Source organism: Epinephelus fuscoguttatus, linkage group LG5 (assembly GCF_011397635.1).
Source record: "Epinephelus fuscoguttatus linkage group LG5, E.fuscoguttatus.final_Chr_v1".
Classification (NCBI taxonomy): domain Eukaryota; kingdom Metazoa; phylum Chordata; class Actinopteri; order Perciformes; family Serranidae; genus Epinephelus; species Epinephelus fuscoguttatus.
This window is the reverse complement of record NC_064756.1, coordinates 39,644,961-39,666,231: the sequence shown is the minus strand read 5'-3', so window position 1 is coordinate 39,666,231 and position 21,271 is coordinate 39,644,961. Positions and strand designations below refer to the sequence as shown.

The window sequence follows — 21,271 nt, the reverse complement described above, 5'->3', positions numbered from 1 at the left end:
AAGATGCAAAACAAAGCTTCAGAGGCAATTGCACATTTCCAGACACTGTCAGTGTCATTAAAAGCATGTCTTTTTTCCACAATGAGGAGTTACATCATTTATATATTATCTATAAACATATGATCAGTGTGTTTGGCTACCTCTTCTCCAGGTCACAGTCTCCCAGTGTGCCGTTGATGAGCTGGTTGGGTGTCCACTTTAGAGTGAGGTTATCACCAGCCTGGTGGAGTGATAAGTAGCCCCGCAACACTTCCATGTCCTTCTTCTAGGGCGGGGGAAGGAAAAGGAAGAGGACAGGATATAATGTGAGACTTCAGGTGTGAAGGAGCACAAGACAGAGAGCAGAAAACTGAGGCTGTGTTCCTTAAACCTTTTTAATCTTAACTATTTCTTGAAGAATTTCTCTCTAACATTTAATATTTGTGGCTAAATAAACAATAGTCAGGGTCTGAAGGCCAGATGAAATGGCATTTCGAGAGTATCAAGCAATCAGAAGTCCAAACAAACACGCTCAACCCTCAGAAGTATGAATGGGTGCTGAATCCTCAAAAAAATGTAAAAAAAAAAAAAAATGTGTATGAAAGGTACAGGACAGCACTCCAATTATAGAGAGTATCAAGCTTCAGAATTGTGACATGTATTTATTGTAATCGCCAAACAAAGAATGTTAGGGGCTAATACTAATTACACATTACATAAACTTATCAGACCCGAAATTTGATGCTAACACTAACTGTTGTTGCTGGGTAATCACAAGTGACATGTTGTCCTTTATGTGGTAGTTGTCATTGTGTTTGATATTCAGTATTATCATTTCCCCCATTATGGCAGCAAGCTAGCTAAGACCTGGAGGTATGACATCAGTCAGAACAAACAATTTCATTAGTCCAACATATATTTCCTCAGGTAGAAATCTACTGAAATACTGAAATCGAGGTCTGTCCACATATGTTTTCCTCCACAGTAATGACCCACAGGGGTGTGCCAGTATTCATAAAAACCCCACAAAATCAGATTTTTATAAAATTTCTGTGCAAATTTTTTGGAAGAAAATCTGTGCTTGGTGTGAAACGGCTTTAAATCTCAACTTTATGGTTAAAGGTTGCAGATTGTTTGATGGGTGGATGTCATGATATGATTGGTTGGTACTACAGTACTATACCTAAGCATACTTTACATTTGTTTTACGGATGAAAACATGATTGGATTTGATAAAAGAATTTTAAGAAACTGATTTCTTCTTTAATAAACTGTTAAATAGGTGCACAATATGACAGAGAATGTGATGTAAACAGGTTAAAAAGACTTCTCTCATTTCATCTTGACTCTACATTAGAGAAATATTTACTCATATATTTATGACAGTTTAACACTCAGAAACTCAGCCTATCCGCTTCATCAGGAATTTCTGACAAGATTCAACAAAGGCAACAATGGTGTCTCCATGGCAGCACAAGCAAATAATGGAAAAAGCCACACACTAGATTGTGCTCCCATAAACATATACTGACTTTAATTATCACAGAGATTACATTTAACTAAATCTAGGTCCATGGGAGCATAATCTAGTATGTGGAATCTACTTTTTCAGTGTTTTGCATTATCTCTTATACAGCACCTATTGTTTATGCTAACCCTACAAGCAAATAACCCTCAGATCTGATCACGTTATTGAAAGCAGGTTTTCAGGGTTTTTTCCTATTCAAACCGGACAGGCTCCACGATGTTGCTCAACACTGCACATGTATATGTTACTAACATAGACAGAAACTATACTATGAAAAGCAGAGAGTAGATTATGTGCTACCATTTGGTATGTGTAGCATGCACTCCACTGAGTGGTGGAGTCATCTGTATGTGCACTCAACCACGTGTTAGCATGGTTCTGTCAAAGGCTGAGAATTGTGGGAGGCAAATATGTGCTCATTATACATTCCAGGGCCAAACATGTTGAAGCTTCTTGGTAGTGCAGAGCACATAGGCTACAGGCTGGACAAAGATGGCTTTATTTCAAAGATTACACATACAGAACACTCTGTGTGTGTTTGTGTGTGTGCAGCACAATAAGCTATAAAAATAATCATCATTTGAAATGTATCTATAGACCAGTTGAGTGGGAGCAAAGTGCTGTCTGTCTGTACTGCATGTATGTAGGCTTCCAAGCTGGATTTCTGCCTTCATCCTAAGTTTCCATCAAAAAAGTTTATATCAAAGGTCCAGTGTGTAGGATTTAGGGGCATCTATTTGCAGAAATGGTATATAACATTCATTACTATGTTTTCGTTAGTTTATATTTGCCTCTAAATAAGAATCATTGTGTTTCCGTTACATTAAAATGAGCCGTTTGTATTGCCGTATGTACATATGAGGCGAGCTCTCTTTCAGGGAGTCCACATGTTGTAGCCCTGAACAAACAAACCAAACACTGGCTCTAGATAGGGCCATTGGTGTTTTTGCATCCTGTAGTTTGTAGTTCGTATTTCTCCTTCACACTTGGCACATAGGAGAAGTTTCAGGTCTACAACCTCACAGCTAGATGCCACTAAATCCTACACGCTGGACCTTTAAGTCAAGACAGCTGGGATGTAGAAGCACAGCGTTTAGCCGTAACATTTAGAAGAGTGTTCACTTCAGATGAACTTAAAAATCAGTGTAAAATATGTCAGAGCGACAGTAAATACATGTTTTTGATCATATGCATTTAGTCAAACCTCCATCATCTCCTCCCTCACTGATTCACTGGACCCACTACAATGTGATCCCAGGCCAAACAGGTTAACAGACAATGCAATCATCCTTGCCCTCCCTCCCTAGTTGTTGTTCATTTGACAATAAATAATGTGAAACTTGGAATAAACTAAATAAATCTAATTCTTCACTGGCTGAACTTGTACACAATGCTGTATTAACTCTTACAACCCCCGTGTGCTTTTTTTGAGGTCTTTGGGGACACATGATGACACATTTTAAAATATAAAAAAAATTGTTCATTTCTAAGTTCAGTTTTCACTTGTGCAATATTTTCTCTTGGCTGTCCTCATAAACATGCATTAAAGAGTCAGTTCACACCCATGCAGATAGTTTTGAAAGATATTTCTCTCAAATATCTACCTCCTAAAAATGCGGTGAGGGCTAATGGAGTTTTGTTTATGGTGCTAACCACTTTGAAAAATTACATTTAAAATTGCAACATTTCCACATTTAGAGACTGTGTCCCTGACAGTCTGGGTAACAGAACGACAGAACGCACTGTCAACTGTTTTCAGGACTTGAAACTACTGCAACTGAAAACTACAAAATGTGCTGATTAATAACAAGTAAGAGATAAAAATGATGACAGCCTATATCTGATGTAATTCGAGATATATGAGCAGGCTACATTTTTGCTGTTACTCAGTTACTCAGTTCATGGAGACAGGTTTCAGGAATTAAGGCCGGTCAAAAGAGCTGACTTGTGTTTTACTACACATCTAATATCAATCAGTATTCAGGTCGGGTTCAGGAGTAAAAGAAAAGATGATAAGGACGAGCCTATTTTTGAACCAACTTTTTAACACAAATGTCAAATGCAGCACAGATAATTCCAGGTTAATGCATCGGGTGCTGGTTCTGTGAAGTTATGGGGGGTTTCTAACTTAAAGTTCAATGCCGGACCTAGCAAATTCAGTGCCCCAGGGAAGCCTCCCCCCAGGCAACTGCCTATGTCCCTTATAGTATGAGCCCCCTCTGGTTTAGGTCCAGTAGATAGTCACACAGAAACATAAAGGTACTGATTATAAAAGCTGGTCACAAAGTGAGAATGTGCCTTCGTACCGGTTGCACCAGGACGTTGTTTTTGCCATAAAGAAGGTGTGTTCTGGAGTTTTGGTGAAGAGACTCCACATACTCCCTCGCGGATGCAGCAAACCTGTCCTCTGACATGCTGCCACTGGACTGCCTCTTGCGGATCTAGAAAAGAAAAGCCAACTTTTACAACTAATAAGTTTTCCCATCCCACGCCACCTCAGAGATCAGGTGTACACACCATGCACCCTACATCTCCTGAAAACTGAAGCAACTGATCTATTAGCAGCCTCCACTCTCACCCCAAGAGCAGGCCGCCGGCCAGTTGTTGTGTCTTGGCCCCGGTGGGCCCCGTGGATACGGTGGCGCTGAACTAGCTCATTGGCTGAGGGGTCTGTCCAGAAATGATCAGACGTCTTCAGTTTGGTGTATTCCAAAGCACAGGGCCCCACTAAAAACAAAGCACATACACATGTAGATCCATTAACAACACACTCCATCATCACTTCAAATCAGTGCAATTCCTCAGTTCTAATATTTGAAAGTTTACTACTTAGCTGAAGAGAATTTGAGTTGAGTTTATCAAATGGATTTTTTAGCACTTTGAGCACCACAAGCCATCTAGTTCAATTTTTTTTGGAGAAAAGACAAACATCTCTACAGCCAACATCTTCAGCACTCGGCAACTCACACCAAAACAATCTAGACTGATAAACAGCACTACAGGTAAGAGAAAAAATATGCATTTTTGATTTGGGGGTAAACTGTCCCTTTAAATTTATTTCCCAAAGACCTCAGATGCTTAATGTAATGAAAATTGTGCCTTGGTACAAGACCTGAAAATAGCTTCTTATGGCCATGAATCATTATTTAAAAACAGTGCAAGCCTGGTGTTATTTTTTATTGTTTTTGTTGTCGATAAATCCAATGAAAAGACAAAAAACAACACATTCAAAACTTCTTCTTTCCTGACACCATCTGTGACACTCAGCTTTGAGCCCACTTCCTCTTACTGAGGACTTTAATCATTACAAACAGCTCATGAGTACACAGTGCTATTTTTTTAAAGGCTCAGCAATTTCCAAAAAACATCTGGACAGTTTTTAACAAATGTTACTCAAACAGGAGGAAGTAGTGCATTTGTTGGGGACTTCACCCACTTTTCACCCACTGATTAATTTAGTTGAGTGCACTAGAGTGAGTATTTGGGGCAGCAGGGCGGTGTAGGTGGGATGAAACCAAAATAAACGGCTGTGTGGCTCGTCGATGTGTTTTAAAATTCATGGACAACAATGGAGGTCCGCTGCACAGGGTAATAAGATATATCAGGATTTTGATCCATAGATAACACTTGTTTAATAGACCAGTTCATTAATGGTTTGGATCTTTTCATGAGATTTGTTGATGATACAAATATATATAGAATATCATGAGGCGTATCCTTTAGTTTACAGAACCATTTGAAAAAAAAACTGCAAGTCTGATGAAATAAAATGCTTTGTAATTCTAGTTTAAGTGCGGGCTAGTGTTCTTAAGTGACCATCATAATTTGCAGACAAATATAGCAGACAAATATGTAATGAATGTACATGATTCAAAGCAGCAGATCACTTCAACAATGACCGGCTGACAACATTCAAAAGTATTCCCAACTCATTCTCATTTCCAGGTCATCAAATACTGACACATGGGAGATTGACACCAAAGACACCCTTTAGCGTCTTTATAGGATGCACCAACCCAGTCTCACTCTGAAGTCATTGAATACTGGCACTTGGGCAGTGGCTGGTTGCCTGCACCAGTGGGACAACAAGAAAAGTTATGGTGGCAGAAGTCTAAGTTGGGCAGGTAGGACAGGTGGTGGATGGATCCAACAACCACTGACTTTCACCTGGGAGGCTGGTGTTCCCTTCCTAAATGATTGTAAAGCCAAACCCTGTTGTTTTTCCTAAACCTAACCATGTGCATGTGCTGGCTATCTCTGCTCCCTCCACCTCTTCATCCTCCCTGTGGTCTATTCTGACTGGACACAATATACTTGTGTGTATTTGAATGTGTGTATGTTAACAGCAGAAAAACATTGACTTAACTAGTTTTTTGGAGTTAAGTTTATGAAGTATACTGCAGATTAAAATTGCTTTATTTTTGTGTGTGTTGTTGTATCACAATGAGAATGATGCAACAAAAGAAATGGAGCTACTCACAGTTAGAAAACACTGTAGAAGGTGGTGCAAAAACAAAAATTTAACTACATATATAAATACATTATTTTAAAATTGGAAGTGTAAGGTTGCAGAGTCACATATTGATTGATATCTTAAGAGTACATAAACACTTCATCAGCCAAAGAAAGGCTTTGAGCATTGGCGCACAGTACATACTTTATTAGTAGATGTTTCTAATGTAAAATTTCGACACAGGAATGTACATTTCTCTCCCAGCTGTTCCTCACTTGTCCACCAGGTGTCCTCAGTGTGTTGTGCTGCTCTGCACACCTGTTGCTGTTTCCCTCATCAGACCTTGTTAGCTGCTCTTTGGCTGTGCTGCACCTCGTTACCTCTTCAGTCAGTGAAGATCCAGTGTTTGTTTTGTCTCACTGTTCATGTTGTCTCCTCTGGTTTAGTCAGCTAAGCTCTTAGTTTTCTGGTCCTGCCACACTGCATGTGTGTCTCTGTTTCTCTGCCTATTAACCGCGGTGTCTGGTTCCTCTGCCTGCTGTTTGCCTTCAGCTCCTGCTGCCACACTGTCAGTGGAGGTGGCACTAAATCGTCTGCTCTTACAAAATAGCTCTGAGGCTGAATTTGTGGTCATTTTTATGATTCCATTTCCTGGAACGACTGTATAATTTGTTTACCTAATAGTAGATTTTGCATGAATATGGGAGCATTTGTTCTGGTTTCATACTTTTTGTTACTGGCCTCTGGTAATTTTGGCAGTTAAAGCACAGTGTGTATACTCACCCAGTAGGGCTGCCAAGATGGGCCCGAAGACTGAGTCATGCATCAGAGCTTCCCTCTCATAGTATTTACTGCAGAGATAAAAACACAGGAAAAAAGTGAATCAAAGGAGCACATTATCAGAAGCGTTGTGGGGAAGCAGTCAGAACTTGGCTTTGGGAACTGGAAGGCGGCTGGTTCAACTCCAGCAGACTAGTTGCTGCAGAGGTACCCTGGAGCAAGGCACCTAACCACCAACTGTCCTAATGTGTCAGCCCATCACTGCCATCTGTGTGGTGCTGTGTGTGTGTGTGTGTGTGTGTGTGTGTGTGTGTGTGTGTGTGTGTGTGTGTGTGTGTGTGTGTGAGGGAAAAAAATTGAATTTCCCCCAACATGTACACATACTTCATTTCCAAAAAAGCTGTTCAATAATCTCCAAAGTAAAGGGGGCAGAATTTGCTTCTTTTTATAGCTTGAAACTGGTATAATTCACCTCTCAAAAATAGATGTTCAGTACTGACTGATTAATTTTGAATTTGGGTATAAAAACAACATTGGTCAAACCAGAGGAAAGCACATACTGCAACACTTGACTGGACACTGGACCTCACCGTTTAGATAACACATGATTATACAGTTAATGACTAATGACTTCTATAAGACCTGAGACAATTAACAGTGTGTGGATTATTTTTCTAATAAAATTTTATCTTTTTATCCTTGTGCTCATCACACAGGTGTCTCGGGGGGGGTTTGAGCTGCAGTGATGAAATCAGTGTAAAATAGTGACACTATCACTGCAGACTAAAATAAACTTTGCGTAAGTTAAAATCCTGCTAAAATCATGTGTTTAGTGTTGTACATGATCTCTGTGTTTGTTAGAAGCTCTGTTTTAAAACCAGTTCTCTTGGACTGCGGAAATGGAGGCGAAACTGGTGGAGTTGTGAACAAGCCTCTGTGTTAAATTCAGCATGTATCTGATCGGCCAACCAGCACTAATTAGAAATCGTAATTTTTGAAACGGCCCACCTCTCATTCCTACAGTCGCCTCCCACTAAAATAGCACAGCTAACCGACGGAGGCTGATGGCAAGTTGAGGCAACAGAATCCAAAATGTAAAGTTTGCTATCTTTAAAATATTAATTAGGTGCAGTATCGACAAGACTACTGTCGACATATGACACCTTGTGTTTCTTGAGTTGTGAGTTTTTGCGGACATGTCGTTAATATATCAGATTTCCAAAAGAGAGTTTATTGTAATATTTTCAATCAGGATGGGAAATAACCTCAAACAGAATCTTATTAGAGTCTTGCAAATGGTGACCCTGCAAGAACGTATAGTGTAAAAACTCACTTGTTTTTAGATTTGAGAGGCTATCAGATACTTTTTTAAAAGTATTTTCAAAGTCTTTTTAAAGTGTTTTAGTGCATTAGTTAGAGATTAGGCATTAGTTAAACTTGCCTCACAGTTGTGGCTACAGGTCTACTGAGGTTGTTTGTTGAGAAATGAGTATCTGTTAGATTTCCTGCTGTGGGACTGTTGAACACTTGCTCTTTATTTTTGAGGGACTGACAAAGAACTTGACATTTACCACGGATGCTTCATTACATTAGATGACCCACACCGCAGTTGTCTGAACATGATGTCCAGTTGTCAGCAGAAACAACAAACCTAAATCAAATAACACTGTCCGAGTTTTAAGGTGAGTTTTTGTCCATTAAGTGTGATTCAGGTTGTCATGTCTGTGAACCCCATCAGTGCACTTCATGTTTGAGGCTTTGATCAGTGAAGTGGTGGTGCATCATTTCGGTCTGGCTGACGCACCCACTGTGCTCAGCTTGTTGAAGCACACAGTGGTTGTTAGCCAGACAGAGCACAGAACAAAGCACCCAGAGGGAGAGCACCGGAGAAGAATGGAACACTAAATAGGTAATTCAGGGGACTGTTCATCATTCAACAAAGCCTGGTGTGGGGTGCTGTGAGTCACTGCTGTGCAATGCTGGAGAGTGAAGAATAAAACAAATCACCTGGAGTTGTCCACAATGTACTGAACTATCTTGTCCAGAACTTTCTCGAAGAGCGCCGTTCGGACCCAGATGTGTTTAATGGCCTGGGCAGAGAGGGGCTGAGGGGGGCGGCTGGTGGTGGACGAGCCCTGTCTCCTCAGAGGTTCATGGCCGACACTCTGGGTTCTCCTGCAGGGCACAAAGCACAGGTCAATAAACAAGCACATCTACAGAGAGGGGGTCATGTCTCTATCAGGTGGCCACCTCTGGGGCTGAAATGAAGCCAAAAACTGCAGTTCAACCTAAGGCTGACTCTAAAGCAAATCAATCCCCATAGTCCCCCAGGTTGAAATGCCCAACTTTGCAGCAGCAGAAATAAACATGTTTACAGCCTGGTACAAAAAAAATTGTTTTGGTCTCGATAGCAAATTTCCCCATTCATGACAACTGTTTGCAGGGTAAATGTTTATATAACTCACCCATTTAAATTTTATTAAGGCTTAAAGTTCCACATAATTAAGGGCGTGGCTACTTTGAGTGACAGGTGGGTGCCATCCGTTGACAAGTTGCTACCAAGTGAACAATGTTAGTAAGGTAACATAACCAAGGCATAACCCTAGATTCAGAGTACAATTGTAGCTGTAAGCAAGCTGTTAATTGTTATGTTAGCTTGTTGTTAAGTCAGCTAAAAAAGTCTTGCTCAATGTTTGGCTGCTAAAAGACCCTCTGAGGAGTCAGATATTCCTTTTTTCTGATAATTATATTTTGTTTTTATGGTTTTAAGAATTTTTTCGCTGGCGTAAGTTGGCATCAGCATTATGACAGTGCTTACCAAGTTAGAAACTAGCTTTACGGTTATCTACACCGCCTCTGCCAAATGTGGTCACTGCTGGCTCCAAAAATCCAAGAGGGCGACGACCAAAACGCCAAGCCCAGCACTCAAGTGTGCTGGGCACTGAAGCCAATTTTCATAGTGGCAAAGCAGTCACTTAATGCCCTGCGGCCCAAAAAGACTTTTTCCCACTGCCTTATATGGCAAAAGAGAAGTCTAGAAACTACTGGGCACATTTTTGAAATGTTTTGAAATTGTTTCACTATTAGGTTTTCATCCATTTGGTCTGATAACATTTGGAAAGTCTAGAAGAGCCACATGACTGAATTCTTTTACCTCATTCAAGTTAACAGAGTGCTAAACTGAAAGTAGCCAGCTTGGCTAGCAGAGGTCTCTATTGTTCCTGCTCTGTGAGTAGCACAGTGCAGAAGGAGTGCCGAGGCTTTAAAACGAGAGTCCACGCACCAGGGCTTGATGTTACAGTGGCTATATCCATGATTAATGTTGCTAATGTCCTATCAGCTTAATGAAGACCTCATTAACTGATAATGTGTAATGTAAGATGTTAATTGTGGTCTAATGTAAGCAAACAAGACAGGAATTGAGAGTATAACAATCTGCACAGTGTAATTAGATACTGTTTCCAACACACAACATCTTAGTGCTGTGATTTTGCAGAGATACATGCAAAAATAACTTATGTACACTAAGCAAAAGAAATAGTCTTTGACCATCAGGAGGCAGCATTAAACAGCATAATGAGTTGTTAGAGACTGCAGTTCATTACAGCTCATCATTACTTGTAACAGCTGAACACTGGTTTGGTTTCCAATAAAGCTGTACCATGTCCGACACAAGGTGCCAATTTAAGTTGGAAATCAGCCTGCTGAAGTGTTTCATGAATATGGAGGCAGAGAGATGCCTGATGCCAGCCTGAAGAGAGGAGCACTTTCATCCCAGACTGAGTTTGATCCCTAGCACTTCTACAGCAATCAGACAAAACCATTCACACACCCACTTCAACAAGCTAATGAATGTGTGTGTCTGCCGAGGGGAACTCGGCTGCCACAGTCACGATGTTAGCATTCCTCCAGCATTTGTGTGTGTGTGTGTGTGTGTGTGTGTGCTAAGTCACGATTTTTGCAGTCCCCTACCATTTTGAGAAAGCGCGTGTGTGTGTGTGTGTGTGTGTGTGTGTGTGTGTGAGACAGTACTCCAGGGGATGGGGGGGCATCAGGATGATGTCAGAGATAAGACAGAATGCAAAACAGACAGGCTCTTCCTTTTCCTATTAAAAGCTGCAGTGTCTTGCAGTGTTCTATTGACATGAGACATGAGCATCTCTCCTGTATACTTTATGTATAAATTCTATTAAAGTTTCAACGAGGTACAACTTACATTTGTTGTGAATGGTACTGTATTTAATTTCTATACACAGTCTTTTCCACACTACTGACAGGGCCAAAGGATGATACTATCAGTCTGTTAGTTGACCTGGTGAGTGTTTGATTTGAATGACCATTGACTTCTCATCTAAAAAAAGTATTTTCTGGTTTAATGACGATAATAATTCTGATTGTGATAATGATTATGATGAATATTATAATTATCATTTGTCGTCTTCCACCACGATTGCTGTAGGCTGGAATGAGCTAGATTCATAAAATTTGGCCCAAAAATTGGGTCAAGGGTTAGGGTTAGAGGATGGCCCAAAAATTGGGCCAAATTTCATGAATCTAGCTCATTCCACACAAATGCACAAATGCTTCCTCAGAAATATGACCTCAGTCAGCCCCAAGGTGGTGCTGAAATTAACACCCAAAAATACAATTTTGGTAAGGTCACGCCCCTCACACCCTAAGTCCGACTGACTTCAAAATCTGGGCAGCCTGTTCTCTTTTCAGAGTTGTCAAATATAGTGGCCTGGTCATTAATTTCCACATCAGACACTGACAAAAACGTCCTTTTGCGGCAGTATGATACTCTGTCGGGCAGTGTCAGTTCAAATGCTACAGGACAGTGCCAGTTTGAAACACCACCAGATAACAATGTAATTTAAGGACTGGGAAAGTCTGTATAGGCTGAGCAGGAGGGGTCTCACAACAGCAGACTTTCACCGAGGAGGCTGTTGTTGACTTCCTGTAGGAATGTTGAGCCAAACCATGTTTTTTGCTAAACCTAACCACATGCTTTTGTTGTACAGTGAAATAAATGTAAATATGAGCTGTTTAACAACGTTGTACATTTATTTTGAAAAACACTGTACGCATGTAACGAGCAGAAACTATATTTCTTGTGAAAATTGAAGTATATTTTGGAAAGACACAATGCATGTACGTAACAGACATGAATTGACATGACGTCCCAGAATTTCAACAGTAGATGCACCCAGGATACCTAGCGCGTCCTGAGTGAATGTACATACAAGCCCACTGACCAAACAATCATATGTGATGACTTAGGAGTGGGTTGATTTGGACACATATCCAGCTCAGTGTGCTCTACAAAAAACCCTTTTCAACCATATAGGTTTGCCAGGATGGATTAATTGCTAAACTGCATAATATGAAAAACAGTAATGTGACATGTACATTTTGAATTTTGACTGTATCAATAACAAATTTGGTAAAAACCATTGCGGCATGGAGCTACACAGCTGTATTATAAAGTAGCAACATCAGTCAAAAAATATAAATCAAAAAGTCTTCATAAAGGGTGGGGCTTGCAGGAAAAAGGCTCGAACTCAAGTAGTGAGAGAGCAATCCTGATAAAACTCAGTGGAGGCATCCTGCAATAAGTCCTAAACAAACTCACCAAGCTTCATTCATATCCATTTAAGGGGGGAGAAATGGTGAGTGTCATGATGAAACAAGTGTGTGACTGAAGTGACCTGACTCAGTTTTGCGAAGCCCCACACCCCTCGTTGTTGCTTGTGGCTTTGATTTTGGCAATTTAGCTACTTTCTTCTGTTGGCTGAAAAACAGGCTTGAACCCAGAAATGTCACTTGAGACTATATTACTCAAAATGTTATTGTTTGTGCATGTATTTGTTCATTTATTAATCTTTCTATTCTGCAGCCAATATAGGTATAGGTATAAAACACAATGGGTTGGTGGTCTTTTTCTGCATGCCAATATGGTCATTCTGGAGCAGAGCTATCAGGATTTCGCCAGAGTTGTACCTTGTATGGTTCATGTAACAAATAAATGTGTGTTTGACCGGTTTATTCCTCACAAACAAGTAAACAATGCATGTTGATGCCAGGACTTGGAGAGAAAAGGGATTACTAATAGGACGCTGGCTTGGGTGTGCTGCTTACATCCTTAACATGCACACAAGCAGCCCTGTTTGTGCACATTGACTTTGCTATAATTGCATTGGTATCAAGGAGACTTTTTCCTTCCTGTGTCTGTTTTCTTCCTTTGTGGCTCAGAAGTAGTTAACTTGGGCAGAACCACCATTCTGAAGAAAAGGGGCACCAGGGATTTCTACCACTAGGAAGTACGGAAAGTTTAGTGTGCCATTTCAACCTTTACAACAAATGAGTCATTATACTAATTATCATTATACCCTAAAGTATACTCACACCTTAACTATGATGCTACAGAAAGCAAATCCTGTCAATATTCATAAATGTGAGATTGTAAAATCACTGCCTGCCATTAGACGCAAAAGAATTGTTAATACTTTTAGCTCACTGAGCTCAATGAATAGATAAAACGTACAATATGTTTTTTTTTTTCTGCTGCTTGGAGTCTCTCGATCCAAACAATAACAAAAAACAGATCAATGTCGTCACTGCAGTTAGTTTCTCCCTGTTAAACTATCTCAGTGTTCATCGTTCAGGGAATTTTTACTGGGACCGAATTATCTACAGAGGTCTCTTCCTCTCCAGAATAAACAGACCAGGTCATTTCAAGCGGTAGCAACCCTGAGTAAAGCAATTTCATATAAATATCAGTGTTTCTTAGATGCTGTTTGGCTCTTCACAGAGGGGCTACTAGCCCTGCTTGTGCGAATGTGTGCTCACCTTTTTTCTCTGAGAACTTAAGATCCAGATGTTAGGGAGGTTTTAACCAGGAGCCAAATTACCCTCAGAGGTCTCTTCCTTTCCAAAACAAATGGACTCAGTGATTTAAACCACTAAAAGCATTGAATAAAGTTGTTTCATGTTGAAAATAGGTTTTTCTTTGACTCTGTTTGGCATGGCAGGGGCTGGAGCCAAGCTGCCGCTAACATTAGCTTCAGACATCCCATGCCTTAAAATTCTTCATCCAGTTAAAATATATTGTTAAAAAATGACCTAGACCAAAAAAGTGAATTGTTAAAATGTGGCTTAAATCTGGATAAAAAGTCCATTTTTGACAGCTTCTTGCAGAAAACCACAATTGTGATGCACGCAAATGACATAGACCATGTCCTTAATTATAGTTACAGATTTCCCTGGGTCTGAACAGTATTGAAAACTTTTGGATAATGTAAGTACACAACTCAACAATCCATATCACACTGCTCCAGTTGTTAAAAGATATTTTAATGCAAAAAAAGAGTTACATATTATATTTTTGATGACTCCAACAAAAAGGATACAGCTGGGAAATAAGGAAATAAGGAAGAAGCAACTTTCATGGTCAGGTTTCTCTGAATGGGTATTTTGATTTTGGACATTTGATGTATATTTTTTTAACATTAAATGTGAATATCACATTACACCATTGTGCATACATACATTATTAAGAAACCAGCACAATAAAATTAATCATGCATTCTATGATGATGTTTTGCCTCTGAGGATCTGTTCACATGAGTGTATAATCTCTTTGTAATTACAGAAGGCTTGATCAAATGTGTAAATCTCCTCTATGGAAACATTTCTTCCTGCAGTGTTTTGTCTCTCCTTCTCCCCACTGTGCTCTGTTATCGCTCTTTACAAAAATGTAAAATGTCAACAAATGTCAACATGTAGCTAACTGAATTGATTATAGTGATTACAACCAGACTGCATCTGGAGCTGACAAATGAATATGAATGTGAAAAGGAAGGGTGATTTTTTTTTTAGGTCTCTGAATTTGATTTAGCATCTCTTCATATGGAGGGACCAACAAGGTTTTAACAGCCATGATCTACAGTTCTTGAAAGAAACGGTATCTGTTTTGTGTGTGTGTTTGAGTGCTATAAACAAAAATACTGGAGGTGTTTCAACATAGATGATGGTGTATGGGAGACAGTGTGGGTGAGTTGTAAAGAGTCCAGGATGCTTGAAAAGAACTAGTTCATACCAAGTGTTCGGGTAAAAAGAATGAAAAAAGGAAGCCTGAGAGAGAAACTCAGCTGTGCTTACATTCACACCTCCACACACCTGTATACTGGCTTTGTGAAGTGCATTGTCTGTTTTAAAAAGTTTTGTTTTTGGTGGTGGGAGTGTGCCCACCTGTGTGTGCATCCACCTGTGTGTGTGTGTGTGTGTGTGTGTGTGTGTGTGTGTGTGTGTGTGCACATCGAGGTGGAACTCAGCCGTGCGCGATACAGAGAGCAGAGGAGAATTGGAAATGCGCGACCATGTAGAGACAGAAATGACATGCCATCATGTAATTAAGATAAATAACATAAGGCTATTTAGTTTGTTTAAGGACAAGGTATAGACCTGTTCTATAGGAAAGGTAACCTTAAATCACACATACAGCCAGCAGCAGAATCAACTCACCGCCACCGAAACGCAGGGCTCTGTGCGAGCACCTGCCACAGCGAGCTAAAATGCCATCTGCAGTGACCCACAGACTCCACTACAAGCTCACTGACTGTAGAGAAGGTGACTAGCCTTATGCTCTAAAACCAGCCGCTGGCGATTTGACCAGCTGAGTTGCAGATGACACCATCAGCCAGCTTGAGTTGAGCTCAGACCAGCCAGTTTACCTTGCTGCAAATTTTCTTTGCAACGTTCTACAACGGTTTCATTGCAAATCTTTGGTCTGAACTGGTCTTAAAATCACACACTGTAGCAGCATGATGCCGCCATTGTTTGGTTCTGTGTAAAAATGTAAAGGAGGCATAAAGAAGGGATTTTGTAGAGTCCCCGTAGCGCGATCTGTGTGTAAAATAAGCATCTGTTTCCCTGGCGCAAAAGGGGAAACAATTAGCAACAAAAACAAAATAAAGAACAAGAAGAGAAACAGCCATCGGCCAAATTGATAATTTAAACAATACCCAAGCAGAATTTCAAAATTTGGTATATCCCTAATAGCATGTAACTAACAGCTAAAACTACGAAAACAAGAGCTCAGTGGAATTATCCTTGAATGTTTTTGAGAGCTGTTGCCACCGCAGATCTGCTGCTTGCACTGCAGGATGGGAAATGAATGCAGATGACATGCTAGTTTTGCTCTTTACTCAGTGTGTCAGCAAGAGAGGAAGACAGGAAAAGAGGATGGTTTGTTGCTAATTCATCACCGTGCTGTCTTGATAAGAAAAAGATTAAAAGAGGAGTTGGAGGAGGACATTTGTACAGAAATACATCACAAGGAGACAAGGAACCATGGCAGGGTGTCAACTGACAGCCTTTGGCAAAGACAAGCTCAAACACAGCCTCTTCACCAAACCTGCCCCTGGCACACATACACATGCGTGCACACACACAGAGACACACAGACCCACACACACGCACACACACACATGCACACATGCACACGCGCACACACACACACACACACACACACACACACACACACAGACACACACATGATCCAGTCCTGCTCCGCTGTAATTACCATTCACTTCACCGCAGTAAGTCTTGATTCCACTGTTGATATCTGCTCATAGTCTGTCTTTCTGTCTCTTGTTTCCCATCATGCTCTATGCTTCTTGCGCCGCCAGTTGCGCAACCCACGTTGCCATGGCAACCAGGGTAAATGAGAGATGGAGCCCTGAGGTGGGATGACAGGGAGAGGGGGCAGGGTGGGAACATGTGTGTGTGTGTGTGTGTGTGTGTGTGTGTGTGTGCGTGCGTGCGTGTGTGTTCATGCATGTATGCATTGTTGTGGCGGAGGGGTGCGACTTGTGCAAAAGCAGATCCATACACAATAACAGGCTTTAATGTTGTGTGTCTGGGGAAATAAAGGCCAATGAGATGTGACAGATGCATGAGAGATGGCAGCTGATATGAAGACGGAGAGCTGAGCGCCCAGCGTACCCAAACACGTTTAACTCCCGATATACATCACATCACGCAGCCATGTTGCAATGACGTCTTGCTACACATTCTCTCTGTGCTTTATTGTTTGTGCATCGGTGGTGTGTGTATATGTGTGCGGTGTGTGTCCTTGTTGTCAAAAGCTTTCACTTCTCCATTTGGAAACCTCTCTCTGCAGCCCTGAAGAGACATGTGGTAGCCATGTGGCTCAGGCTAATGGACAATTAATGGGCTTGCAAACAGCTAGGCTTGTGCCTAAGTGCCTGCAGATACAGCACTTTATCATACTATGTGTACACACATGCACGCAGAAATACATATGCAAACATGTAAGCAAGTATACACACTAGCGTCCCTCATGTGCACACACACACCTGGAAACAGGCCTGAGGCTTATCACAGTGTGCACACAGATTGCTCAGTTTTTGTAAACACTCAGCTGACCAGTGATTGTGTTACAGTGATGGAGTGTAACTGTATGTTTTACATGGAGATAATGACCTGGTGTACAGGAAATGACAGAAAGTGGATGATGTCTAAATAAATATGTGTTTGCATTAAAATTGGCACAAAATAAGTACAGGTGGTCACCGGGGAGTTTCAGCCCCTGAAAAATCCCAAAATTGAGCAAATTATTTTCTATTTATTGCATGTTGAAAAATATAAATTGAGCAACAGCACCAAAAATGTAACTTAACAGGTGGCTAATATATATGTCACTGGTGCTGCATGGATGAAATAATAATGTGGCCAATACAAAAAAACACACACAAAACAACAAATACAATGAAGAATAAACTCTGCTTAGGCATTCATTTGGGAGATAATGTCAGAAAAAGTCCTCACATTTTGAAACTTTGAATTTTGTTTAAGGACTTAGGAGGATATATTGGCAGAGATATGATATAGCAAATATGTTTTCTTGATCTGATTATAAAAATTGTGCTTTCGTCACCTTAGAATGAGTCATTTACATCTACATAGGGAGCGTGTCCTCATCTTCGGAGATTGCCATGTTGCACTGCCATGTTTCTACAGTAGCCCAGAACAGGCAAACTAGGCAGGACTATTTGTGTTTTCGCATCAGCCACCATAGTCCACAGTCCCTCCGCATGAGAGCTTCAAAAAAAATACTGATTTGTAATATTCTGTTTTATTCAGTGTTTTCACTGGTTTAAATCACCTGGTCCCTTTGTCTTGGAGAGCAAAAGACCTCTGCAGATAATTCAGCTCCCGGTAAAAACCTCCTGAACAATGGACACTAAAGGAATTCTAAACTGGAGAAGTCTCAGCTGGTTGCAGTCTGCAGTCCTAACTGCTAGATGCCACTAAAGCCCCCTAAATCTGACACCTTCAATATGTTTTCAATGCATTTCTAAAATATTTCACAACATACAGGATGTGTGCTGTTGTTGTATCTGTACAGGTTTGTCATCTGTCTAAATCCAAACATTACAGTGTTAACTTTCACTTTAAAATGCACTCTCTCGCGTGTCTCTGTCGATAAGCAAGTGATGCCCTCTTGTTATTCTAAAATGGAGAAAACTGGCAAGCTGTACTGAACAGATAATCATGACAGAAAACCATCAGGGAAGTAATGTGAGGACACATTTTGGATTCAACACCATAGATACATAAACCACGAATAAAGGTAAGGCTGTTTGCTGCCTTGGTGCAGTAGTGTTACCACAACAACAAATGTAAAGTCAGCTGTTAGCTTGTCACTCCACTGAAGCAGCACACATGAACATAATTCTACAATGTAATTTATGATAATTTTTAACACTATGTACTGAATTACAAGGACATGTGAATACAGTACAACAGCTCTTTGTGCAGACTGTCAGAGGTGTTGATTTAACTCTTATTAAAATAAAGATGAACATCTTAATCTATTTAAGCTATCATATAACCAAAAACTAAAACTGAACATTATTTCTCATTCTTTCACAGCAGACACACAAAGTAGTCATAGCAGGAAAAGCTGAGGTGTTGCTGATGATATTAATAAGGGCTGCATTACTATAGAGTCACAGGAGCGTCATATAAAAGATTCTGTAAAATCATATAGAAATAAACGTGAAAATATACAAAGGAATAAATAAAAGATCAGGGAAGTCAATAAAAAATGTGGAATATAGACAAATAAAAAATAAAAAAAAATGTTTTTTACACTTTTTTCATTTATTTTCTCATGTATTTGTTCATTTATGTCTTTTTTATAAAATATAAAAATAGGTTAAAAAAATACAAAATGTAGTGAATAGTGAGAAAATAAGTAATTTGTGTGAGATAAATAAATATATATTTTTTAAAATATAATTAAATACATAAATAAATTAACAAATAAATGTGAATGGAAATGGAAATGCTTAAAATTAATCTTTTTTTAATTTATCTCTAAATTTCCACATTTATATATTTTTTATTTCTCATTATATTTCAGCTATCTTATTTACCTACCCTTTTTAATTTGTTTTTTGTTTTGTTTTATTTCCTCTTTATATTTCAACATTCATTTTCTTGTTCTTTTACATGTTTATTCTTTTTTATGGCACTTCTATGACTATACATTACGTGTCGGTGTAGAAGTATCAAGGTCCTGGTTATGTTGCATTCTGCCCCAGTGGCTTCATGGCTTCTTTGGACAATAAAAACAAAATGAGCAGAGCCATTTTTAATATTATTCTTTGCACCTGTTCCCTACCTGCTATGGCAAGTCAAAATCTCTGCTGTGAAAAAGCTACAAGTAGTCACAAAGACAGGATGTATTACAGATGTATTATTGGACCCCAGGTGTTCCTGTTATTGTGTCCATCCCATATAAAACTACCCCTGATCGTAAATTTATTGTAGCTGATGTTAATTAGTTTATGTTCTGGTGCATAATTGAAGCTACACTACGAGTCTTATTATCCTCATCACAAAGTGGGCTGTAATGGAGAAGAGTGTCTCTTCCTCTCTAATTAAGGCGGCAGATTCACTCAATTTGTGCAAATTAAATTCTGATTGTGGTGTCAGGTATGGTCCCTGCTGGGAACACTCCAATCAGAAATAGATGAATTGAAAGTTTAACATGAAATCAAAACTGTCTCTTAAAAAGTATTTACTGAACGCATACGCACTGCTGCATAGGGACAAGTTGGGATGAATTCATTCAAAGAAAGTACATTTAAAGGAAGGGAGGGGGAGAAGAACTCTGTGACCAACCTGGTGAGTTCTGATTGCTGCTGGAGTTGCTCTTGCACTTTACGGCAAACCTCGCCAGCTGTTTCATAGACTTTGCCGACTTTGGTGAAGAGGGCAGCGATCTTGTCACTGCGGAGAAAACCGGCTGCCCGTCTCTTCAGCAGGTGACCCAGGCAGGCCTCGATGGCAGCTGAAGAGAGAGGACAAAAGATGGGAGCGGTAATTTTAACATGAGGAAGGCAGCTGGTATGAGAAATTGTTAGCAAAATGAAAATAGGGAGGACAATAGAAATAACTGGTTAAAATACATTAGTGTGAAACGTTCACTGAGCCCATAAGCAAATAGATTTGTAGAAGTACTTCCTCAATTTATCAGAAAGAGCAAGACAAAGCTCAGGCTTCGCAGGCAAAAGCATTTTGGGGTCCATTGAGCATGTGCACTACAGCCCTAGAAACTTGCTTCATGGGGTTGACTGACTTCCTGCACAGCTGAATGACTCGAAGTAATGAAGCAGTTCCTCTAACAGTGATCGTGATTGGAAAATGTATTTTTGGGCAAGTGTGTCATGTGATCCTGCAACACTGTGTGTGGTCATTCAGCCAAAATGGCCTCACAGCTCAAAGCCTTTCCTGAGAGCTAGGTTTATCTTCTTTGGAGTGTAGATCATGCAAACTGTGTGCAAATAAATAGTTTAAGTTTACTTGCACTTCCATCCAGTGTTCCAAGACCACCTAAACCAAGACCAAGTCAAGACCAAGACCAGACAACGTGCGAGTCCCACACTGCAGGACATACATGTGATAAAATGTGGAACATACAAACCACATGCACTCCTCAAATTGACTTATGAAGATTCCCTTTTCATTCACCTCTTTTATTGCCATACCATGAGTATGAGTGTACCATGAGAAATGTCTTTATAAAATAATCAAAAAGCTTGTAGCGGCCAATTTTATGCGTGGGAACACTATGGAGATGAAATCAACTTGACTATCCTTATTGAAAACTCCTTTTTGCACAGGTATTTTAGTGATATTCCTGCAGTTGTGGTCTTGATTGGAAAGATCTTAGGATTTTAATTAGCTTAAAAATATGGTCGAGTTAAAATGAGACTGAGACCTTCAAAAAGTGGTCTTAAGACCAATCAAGTGCTACAACACTATTTAGGCTGCCCCTCTGTCAGCTGTCAAGCCATTTTCATGGCTTGTTAATGGAGATTCACACTTTTTCACTTTCACTTTGATAGGTCTATGACTGATAAGTAAGTAATAACGTCAACTGCTTGTAGTAGGTATGCTGCTCTTTTTCAGTTGAACACATGTAACAATCAGCAACA

General features: G+C 40.0%; 1 protein-coding gene across 2 annotated transcripts in view; it reads right to left on the bottom strand.

Annotated features, from left to right (window-relative positions):
- Window positions 1–21,271, bottom strand: part of sgsm2 (small G protein signaling modulator 2) — a 136,761-nt gene that overhangs the window by 31,829 nt on the left and 83,661 nt on the right. For both annotated transcript variants that reach the window (XM_049575662.1, XM_049575663.1), the window contains exons 3-8: window positions 19,956–20,124; window positions 8,748–8,915; window positions 6,744–6,811; window positions 4,086–4,234; window positions 3,814–3,948; window positions 141–265 (exon numbers count right to left, since the gene is read on the bottom strand). In XM_049575662.1, the coding sequence (XP_049431619.1) occupies window positions 141–265; window positions 3,814–3,948; window positions 4,086–4,234; window positions 6,744–6,811; window positions 8,748–8,915; window positions 19,956–20,124 (814 nt within the window). The remainder of the gene's footprint in view (window positions 1–140; window positions 266–3,813; window positions 3,949–4,085; window positions 4,235–6,743; window positions 6,812–8,747; window positions 8,916–19,955; window positions 20,125–21,271) is intronic.